This window comes from Octopus bimaculoides, chromosome 10, assembly GCF_001194135.2.
Source record: "Octopus bimaculoides isolate UCB-OBI-ISO-001 chromosome 10, ASM119413v2, whole genome shotgun sequence".
NCBI classification, from domain to species: domain Eukaryota; kingdom Metazoa; phylum Mollusca; class Cephalopoda; order Octopoda; family Octopodidae; genus Octopus; species Octopus bimaculoides.
Window position 1 is genome coordinate 942619 of NC_068990.1, and position 10776 is coordinate 953394.

At 36.6% G+C, this 10776-nt stretch overlaps 1 protein-coding gene across 1 annotated transcript in view; it reads right to left on the reverse strand.

Annotated features, from left to right (window-relative positions):
- The window catches only part of LOC106867348 (intraflagellar transport protein 88 homolog), a 100442-nt gene that overhangs the window by 57117 nt on the left and 32549 nt on the right, over positions 1–10776 (reverse strand). Inside the window, exon 10 of the mRNA XM_014912200.2 lies at positions 9177–9405. Within this exon, the coding sequence (XP_014767686.1) occupies positions 9177–9405 (229 nt within the window). The remainder of the gene's footprint in view (positions 1–9176; positions 9406–10776) is intronic.

Sequence of the window (10776 nt, forward strand, 5' to 3'; positions counted from 1 at the left end):
AGAACTGGCAGGATGAACCAACAGCCAAGTCACTACAGCTGAACACCAGTGATGTTGATGCTACAGCAGAGGGTACCTTCATAATCCTCATATCATCATAACTCTTGGCAAATTAGGTCTTGTCCATGTATGCATGTGAAGACTGGATCTGGCAAACCCTAAAGAAGAAACCATTATGGTTCAAAGGAGAGAAAGGCAGCAGCAGCAATGCGTAGTGGGGGGTGGGTGCAAAGAGCAAGATGAGGTAAGTAAGACATCTTGGTCATCTACTGAATCCAAATCTGCGACCCGGTCTCGCCATCAGATTGAAGATGGTCACAGATTAGAGCGTGAGGTTGATGGAGAGCAACTCTTCTTCACTTTAAACTAGAAGTTCTCTACCGGAGTCCATATGGTCATATGGAGTTCATATATGATTTTGATGGTAAAATTTATCCGCAATAAACTGGTTATACTTCAACAATACACAAAATCATATTCTAATTTTTTTAAAAGAATTCCTAATAGCCATCATCATCATTGTCATTTATATTCCCAATATACACAATGTAAGGGCCCCGCTCAATGATCTGTTAAAGATAAATGCAAAATTGTGCTGGACTGCTAAGTGCCAGAAGGCATTTGACAAACCAAAGAGCATTTTAACATCAAACTTATTGTTAATGCATTCTGATCTGAAGCTGGATATTATATTGGCTACAGATGCAAAGGATTATGGTGTAGGAGCATAAAAAGTGAACGTTGGCCAAAAGTAGATGCTCTGTGGTCAAGACTACACATTGAATTTGTTGGTCTCTTAAATGGTTCATACTACTTAGTAGTAATAGATAGTGTCTCTAAATGACCAGAAATTTGTAAGTGTAAAAAGCCAACCACCTCAACTACGACAAACTTTCTACAAGAGCTGTTTGCAAGATTTGGCATCCCAGACACCATAATGTCTGACAATGGAACACACTTTGTCTTTTGAGTTTAAAAAGTTTTGTAAAACATTCGCTGTAAAACATGTAACTATGACAGAACACTTTGTTGATACATTCAAGAGAGCCCAAAGAAAGTCGAAAAAGGAAGTCAGGGATGAGGTAGCTCTACAACAATTTTCAAGAGTATACTGTGTGACACTAAATCTAAATACACCAGCAGCTATGTCACCCGCGGAGCTGATGTTTGCAAAGAAAATAAAATCAGTCTTTGACAAATTACTACCTAGTAAGAAAAGAAAAGTTGCAATGGATAATACAGCAAGATATTTCAAAATTGGTGAAAATGTATTTGTTAGGGCATATAAAAACAGAATACAAAGTTGGGAAAATAGTGTGATTACCAAACGCATAGGTAAAATGCTATACTTGGTAAAAGGAAGAAAAGAGGTATACAAGAGAAACATGAATCAATAAAACAAAGATTCATTGAGAGCGAACACAAGAGAATGGAAGAACCAACGGAATGGTTATATGATATTTTTCAAGTACCAACACCGCTACAAATAACTGAACCCAGACACACAAGTGAAAGAAAAAGAAAATGTACAGAGTTCCTGGAAGAGGATGCAAAACAAAATATTAAATGTGTAACTATATGAAAAAAAAAAGTGAGGTGGGGGTGCTAATAAAAAGAAATAAAATTACACGCCCTAAGAAATAAAAAAGAAAACTTCAGAGGGGAGATGTTATGGGGGTAAAAGTAATAATGGAACACCCCACCCACATGACAAGTGGTATGTGCTAGTCATTACAAATACTGTGATGTCGAGCAGTCAGGGTAGTCGGTCATAGATAGTCGTGTCTTACTTGTCTATACTGCTGTACGAGAGTGGATGTCATAACAGTCCAACATTGGATTACAACAATTTTACTGACCCTGAAAAAATCTAAGCAAAGTTGACCTTGGTGAGATTGGAGTGTAGAGAATCAAAACAATTACTGTGGGACATTCTATTTGACAACCTAACAAGCCTGCTAAATCATTGTCTGATAATATGTTTTGTGGGTGGGCTGACCCGGAGTTTAAAATTCCTGACGGCACTGCTCTCAGAGTCACCAGTCAATGCAAGCCCCTCCACCATGACAAGGAGCGACCATGCATGTCTCATTCTATATGTGCCGCAGAGGAAGGTCACGAAACCAAGGGTGTGGGTCACTTTCTGGCAAGTTGAGATCCACCTTAAACAAATGTACACCATTGGCACTTTCTTCTTCTTCTACTCTATGTTTTGTTCTTTCAGAATCAATGAAAAGAATGAGGAATCCAGTGGGATGGATCAACAAAACTATTAGAAGAGTCATGTGCAAACTGAAGCTCATGGGACATTCTAAATGGCACACCTAGCAAAAAATTACCTTGACTTTTGTCAGTAGTGCAGTTCACCTGATGAAGAGTCATGTCTTATGTGGCCCACCTCTTGGAAAAGGTTGCCCGTGCATATATATTAGAATGTTGGATAACATGCCTTGTGGGATTTATTCCAGCTCTTTACATTCTGAGTTTTTGCATGGGAAATTAATTTGTTTCTTGGTTTTGGTTAATCGCTCCCACCCTAGGCCTTTGGCACCTTCAGCAGAATTAACTCTGTCTCAAGCATTCAAGCCAGGTCTCTGATTTGAGCTTTGTCCCTTCACTATATTAGTTATGGAGGTTCTGAAGAATTAAGGTCTCTGCCATTTCCTCCCTAAGCACCAGTTTTCTAGCAGACAAGTTGAATTTTTCAGACCAAAAATTCCATGTGAAACTCAGCAGGATTGGGAAAGATAGTGACGATGTTTGAATGTTTACACTATATGTTTACACTATATAATACGATGACTTGCCTGCAAAAAATATGGTAAATGGTAAAGAAAAAACAAAAAAAAACAAGTATCCAGATACAGAACTAATTACATAAAGGTTTTGATATAATAGAGTTCTTGAAACACTTAACCCTTTACTCTGAGCTGTCTGATTCATTTGTTTTCTAGTAATGCTCATACAAGATCATCTTCAGACATAGAGCATTTCACACCACCTAATGATATACATAAACGTATCACTGCAATGAGATGTTGGCAATGGAAAGCTATGCAACTACTGAACACACTTTCACCAGACAACAACAACAACAACAACAACACACACACACACACACAAATGCTGTTTTATTTCAAATAAAAGTGTAAAGAAATGCTAACTTTTTAATGGCACAATATGTACTTGCCCCCAAACAATAAAACCACAGCAACAAGTTTGAACTCACAATATGTGAATAAATAGTCCCACTGCTTATGCACAGCCATCGTGCATCCTTGATTGTCACATGTCTCCTTTCTTAATTGGAGATCATAAGCAAAAGTAAGAAATCATTATTATAAGATTTGCTAAATACCGAAAATAACAATGAAAGATGGCAACAACCTTCCAACAATAAATTTCTTAATCTTCCATTATCACAATAAAAGAAATACAAAAAAGAAAAGGATACAGAAATGGGTTAAGTATGTTTTGAAAATGAAAATGATTCATATCATTTATGATGTAAATATATATATATATATATATATATATATATATATATATATATATATATCAGTAACCATTTCTAATGTCAAAACAGATCCCCTGTTTTCTCCCAAGATATAATGATAATGATAAATTGTGACCAAAATAAAAAGCCAATTACTAACGATAATGAGTTCCAACAATAATTATATTGACTTCTTATGATAACAGTATGTGAGAGACATACTAAATTTTCCCCAGATAACAAATGAATACCTCATTGTATCAGTGAATCGCTGAAGCAGCATCTAAACAGTAATATACATATATATTTATAATAGATACACACAGTTAAGTATAGCTGAAAAATTAAACACCCAGAGGGAACAGAGATAAAGAAATTACTCTGTCATGAATTAATTATGGTTTGTGCACCACTATGTACTGTAACGAATGTTTTCAGGGGGGAAAAAAACAACAACAGAACAAAAGAATTAGTAAGTAAATATTTCACAGCTATATGAAATAAAGAAGCTGCTACACTTATTGTGGAGGTGATTTTATAAAATGAGAGTTGTATCATATTTAAGAGATTGGCAATATCTTCACAACAGAATTGATGATGAATTGTAATATGCGACAGTGAAAGGTGTCAACTTAAATAAGTTTTTAAAAAATAAACAAACAGAATAGGGGCAGGTATGGCTATGTGGTGAAAAGTTTGTTTCCCAATCACACAGTTCTGGGTTCAGTCTTACTGCATGGCACCTTGTGCAAGTGTCTTCTACAATAGACTCAGGTCAACCAAAATTTTGTAAGTGGATTTTGTAGGTGGAAACTTAAAGAAGCCTATATATAAATAATCATCATTATCGTTTAGCGTCCGCCTTCCATGCTAGCATGGCTGACCAAAGCTTGTTGCAAGTGTATGTGTTTGTCTCTCTGCCATTGCTTGACAACCGATCCTGGTGTGTTTATGTCCCCGTAACTTAGCAGTTTGGCAAAAGAGACCAATAGAATAAATACTAAGCTTACAAAGAATAAGTCAAGGGTTCAATTTCTTCAACTATAGCCATTTAAGGCGATGCTCCAGCATGGCCACAGTCAAATGACTGAAACAAGTAAAAGAATAAAAGAAAAACGCCTAACGTGTGTTTTAAAGAGCTACTCTAACTCTTTCAGGTGTTTGACTTCAGCTTTAACATATGCCTGCAGATGATGTCATTTGCCTAACAACATTACTAAAATGTTTTTGTGAAGAATATACTCGAGAGAATTCTTCCCTAGTGATTTGATTTGTTTAATTTCATTTGTATAATTGTTTGTGTTCACCATTAAGAGGTGTTACTCAGTTTCCTCAATGTTTCCCAGATAAGTCTCTCCCTCTCTCTGTCTCTCTCCCCTTAACAAGATGGTTAACTGTTAGCAAGGGAATCTGGCTGTGAAAGCAATTGTATAGCTTCAACAATTCATATGCAGATCTGATCATTTTAACAAAACAATCTCACATTTTGCTGAAATGTAATTAAGGATGTTAAGATGGTGCAAGAAAGAAAGCAAGATGCCTTTTAACAAGTTCAGCATTTTAATTATCTAATTATTGCTGGTCATTAAGGGTGGTTGACACCTTTCACTTTTTGTATGTTTTTTTCTCATTTTCTTTTATTCCATAATCTTTCATTAGAAGAAAATTAATATTCATTTTAAAAGGCATGGTGGTGTGTTTGAGAAGTCTGCTTTGCAACCATTGGCCCTCAGGATCAGTCTCACTGTACAACACCTTAGGCAAGTATCTTCTAATGTAGCCTCAAGCCAACCAATGCCTTGAGGAAAAAATTGATAGAAACCCATCGTGTGTGTGTGTGTATGTGTGTGTGTGTGTGTGTGTGAGCATGTGTGAGGATGTATTTGTGTTTGTGTGAGTCTGTGTGTGCATACACACGCATGCATAAGAGTTATCAATTCCACATCTTACATGAGATTGCTTGAGAGAAGAACAGTTTCGTCATATTTGCATTACCAGAATACATTATGTCTCATAACTCTTTGTACAAGAATAACCATCTTGCAAAACGGGGAAGGATTGGCAACAGAAAGAGCATGCAGCCTTAAAAATACTAACAAATACTTCCAGCTCCACCTCCCAACTGAGACGAGAATAAAAAAAAAAATGGACATAAAATGAACAAACAAATAATGGACCCTCATGAGGCCTTGTGACAGGCCCCACACCAGATGGCTGGACATGATTAGGAAGGATCTCCAGAAGCTCATCACCATCTTGGAGGATGCAGAAGGAATGGCATAGGAACACCAGCGATGGAGAGTTCTTGTGGACCTGGTTGGCTCTATGCATGATGACATCTCTGGTGTCACTAAATTTGGATGACCCCAGCCTCATCAAGCAAGAGCATGACTCGAGATTGTTAAGTGCAGCTAACAGAAAACCAATAATATGGAACCAGTAGGTCCCCAAGACGCAGTCGTTTGTGATGTGGTGATGCTAACAATAGATTTTAACTGTGAATCATCATTGTTTTAATGTCTTTCAGTTTCCGCCTGCCAAATCCACTCACAAGGCTTTGATAAGTCCAGGACTTTATTAGAAGACACTTGCCCCCAAGATGCCTTGCAGTGAGATTGAACCTGAAACTATGTGTTTGTGAAGCAAACTTTTTAGCCTGTCTCCAATATGGATTTCTATCAAATTGTATAATTTCATATTTTAATTTTGTGAAGGACTGAGTTTTTTTTTTAGTAAGATGTCTTATAAAAACAGAAGAAGATATTCTTCAGCCATGAATGACCATGGTATTGCACCTAGAAATTTACCCCTTGAGGCACAAGTCTGGGTAAGATTGTTTTATGGAAAACCAGCAGTCACCCATTGATAGCAGCCTCCCCTCTCCATGCCACTAATGTTATTCAAGTGAAAGGCAAAAGCCGACGATACACCTTGACACCAGTGACGTCACAACTCATTTCTACAGCTGAGTGAACTGGGGCAATGTGAAATAAAGTGTCTTGCTCAAGAACACAAAACACAGTTCAGTCTGGGAATTGAACTCACTACCACATGACTTTGAGCCCAACGCTCTAACCACTGAACTATGTGCCATACAGAAGGTTAAATAAATATCAGAGATGCTTTGCTCCATATAGAAACTGCAAGGGCTTCTCACAGATATGGCCAGCTATTTCTCTTAATACCAAAAACCATGACAACATTTACAGATATTCATTTACTTGTTTCAGTCATTAGACTGTGGCCACGCTGGGGCACTGCCTTGAATAAACTTTAGTTAAATCAATTGACCCCAGTACATTTCTTTTAAGTCTGGTACTTAATTTATCAGACACTTTTAGTGAACTGCTAAGTTGTGGGGACATAAGCACACTAGCATTGGTTGTCAAGCAGTGATGGGGAACAAACATATACACATGCATGCATGCACACACACACACACACAATGGACTTCTTTTAGATTCCATCTATCAAATTCACTCACTAGGTATTGGTCAGTCCAAGGCTACAGTAGAAAGCACTTTCCCAAGGTTCCATGATGTGGGACCAAACCCAGAACTATGTGGTTAGGAGGCAAACTTCTTACCACACAGCCATGCCTACACCTTTAGCCAAATGGTAAATGTAAGGAAACATTCTGTATCTTCAGCAAGTATCTCAGAGTCACAAGCAAAACACCCATTAACCTCTACACTTCACCTGATTGGAGTAGGGACCAAAAAATCTTTTGCCAACAGAAGGGTTTTATCTGTGGTCATTTGTTGACCACAGTCACCTTCAGCTATGCTCAAATACCATTGCTATTTTTCTAGCAGCCCTTCTAGCTGTTCAGGTTCTAAAATAATCTTCTGCAAGAAATAGGGTACTATCTTTTTGCAGGGAAACTATAGTAGCCCACTTCAGTGAGGAATAAGGTTGCATGCTGCTATCCTTGACAAGAACCTCGTCAAGCAAGTCCTGCTATTTGGCTTTCTTCGATTGATGAGAATAGAATATGGAAAACAAAAATAAATAATTATGAACAAAAATAGAATTGAAACTCAATTAAAATTAAAATTTAAATTTGCATTGATAAAAGACTCGGCTTTTTATTGAATTCTGATTCAATTTTAATTTCAGAATCACCCATTTCTGTATCTCTTCTCAGCATCTCATCAGACCACAGCCCCAGCCATATCTTCATTTTATCATTATGAAATTTCAAACTATTAAAAAACAAAATACTTTAAAAATATATATATAACTGTTACTTAATGATTGATCTGATAGAAAAATAAAAAATTGATTTCTAAATTCAGCACAAAGCTACAAAGTGGGGGAGGGGGAGGAGAGAGGAATGGAAGGGGTAGGAGAGGGGAATGAAGGGGTAGGAGTTGTTGATTTAATTAAAACCAGTGTTTGACTGAATAATTTGTTTGTTTTTTTTTATCAGATCCAGAAGAGTAGAAAAAAAATCGACCTGGGGTGGGTATTTGAATTCAGTATTTAAAGGTGCATAACTAAATACTACAACGCACTTTATCAATTCAGGGTAACCTTCTAACTTTTTTTTTTTTTTTGGGAGGTGGGTAGAGGAAAAAGGAATATTGATTTCTAATATTGTCACAATGTTATTTGTTTATTTTTGGAAAAAAATTGAAACTAATACCAATCTATTTGATTAGGTATAATACTGTTTTCTGCAAGAAACAGAGTGTTACAATCAACTGGCTTTGCCTGCTGTATTACTGGTATGAATTCTATCAACTTTGGAAACTTAATGGAAGATAGAAAACAGTTTTCAAACGTTCAAATCAGAACAAAGTCAGAAAATCTTCTACATGAAAGTGGTCAGGGTGCTGGGCTCATGATTATAAGGTTATAGGTTCGATTCCAAGACCTGGCAACAAGTTATGTCCTTGAGAAAGGCATTTCATTTCATGTTGCTTCAATCTGCTCGAATGAAAACGGGTGCCATCTGACTGCTGATGCAGCCCTCTCTCTCCCTCTGACTGTCACATCCTGGATGTTCTCCAGGGTCAAGAAAGAAGAAGAAAACTGAGAGGGTGTCTATATCTATTTATGACTATATAGGCACCTAAAACAATTAGCAAAAGCATGGTATGTGTCACCAAGTCATTCTTGCTTGCGAGTGACCAAAACTAGAAAACCCTTCACATAAATGTAGTCAGAGTGTTGGTCGCATGATCATGAAGTCCTGAGTTCAATTGCTGAACTGGGCAGTACTGTGTCCTTGAGCAAGGCACTTCCTTTCATGCCAGTCCAGTCTACTCTGTTAAAAAGGAGTACCAGCTGGGTGCTGGTTCAACCCACCCTACCTCCTGCTGTCTTATCCTCAATGTAGCACTGGATCAAAGAGTAAGAGGGCTGAGGAGGTATGTATGTCTGCTTGTGACCATGTAAGAACCTAAAACAATTAAGGAAAGCATGATACATACAACCAAGTTATATTCACTTCTAATTAACAGTTATGATTTTTAATTAGTTGTATGTTAGTTACTTTTGGCCTCAATATGGCTGAATGGTTAAGAAGTCTGCTAATAATCACAAAAATAGGTGGGGAGGTCCTATTTTTATAGAATATAAAAGAGAAATAGACATGACTTTCAGAGGTGTCAACCATTTTAATGAACTGATAACGATATTTTCACAAAGAAATAATAAACTGGATCTCACTTACACCTGGCTGGTACTTGTCTTCATCATCAAACTTGATATCGATGTTCAATAACTGTTCAAAGGATCTTTTCATTTTCTCTCGATCATCCAAAGCGTAATGGCAAAGAATCAAGTTAAATCCAGTTTTGAAACTTGGAGATTCATTCATAATGTGTTCAAATGATCCAACAGCTTCTTCATATTTGCCCATCTTCACAAAAGAGATCCCAATATTCTGCATAATCTTCATTCTAGCAGATGAAAAACAAAAAATAAAATAAGGTAAATATACATATGTAAGCCCCAAATGTGGTTCTTGTATATTTCTAAGCTTAACCTTTTAAGTCCCAAAAACCTATTTGGCATTTTTAGTTTTAACACCTTAATTACCACATGTACTTTCAGTGATTCATCATAAACTTCACACAACTGCCATATTCACCTAGAAGAATATTGTACCCACAAATAAACTAACCAACACCAGATTAACCATTAAGCAATAATCAGCATATGCTTAGGGCATCAAGGGAAGTAGGGCACCAGAGAAATGGTAAATGGCTTACAGCACAAAAGAAATCACTTCAAACTTTCTAAAATAATATTGAGGATGCCTTATCTCTACTAAGTATAGAAGCAGATGTGTTACATAAGATTAATTTTGAGGATCACCAAAGATTCTACAATTAAAAAAGTAGAAGAAAACTTTTCAAATACAAATAAAGTGGAAGCATACCAAAATAAACATTATTTTCCATCTTTTGTTTCATTTTGAAAGATAAAAAATTATTTTGTGGCTTGCAATTGTTTATATTTTCAATTACATATGTATGGGGGTACCAAAATCTTTTAAGTGCTTAGGGCCTCTATGAGTAATAATCCAGCCCTGACACAAGCCATATAACTAGGCAAGTGGTCTGGGACTGGCACCTGTGGAAAAAAGCTGGACTAGGAGAACAATTCCAAACATAAACCCTCAATTACTGTGAAGAGGCAAAAGTTAATGGAGTCAACTTCGTTTGAAAAACAACAAAGAGCGCACAAATGTTATTCAGTCCAAAGAAAATCTGAAGATACAATCAACGGCTTATATCTAAGACCCCTGCCCTTCAGCTGCAAAGTTAGGAATACTTATTCATGTGCTGTATCGAACAACAGTAGCCATTTCACTTTGAAACTGTCAACCCTTCAACTTGTAAGCCGTTCTCTATGGACTCAGCAAGCTACCGCAACTTTCAATAGCATCAAAGTGGTGTCTTATGAATGGGTATTATTGCTGCAACAAACAGTTGTTTATTGATGTGAAGGACTGCTAACATTGTACTGTCTCTAAGCTCAAACCCATACAAGAAAACATCTCTCATCTATCAAAGATTGCTAATGGTAAATAGCCATTAGCACACTTAATATGAACACTGGCTCTTTTGTCCAAGAGTTTTTTCCTCTTGGTAATAACCAGAAAGGAAAATTTAACAAGAAAATTAATTGCAACTATATATCTGTGTGTGTGTATATGTCCAAAAACATCTGATTGTGTGAGTATGTATAAACAGATGGATAGCAATACGCATAAATATATATATATATATATATATATATATATACACACACACACACATACACAA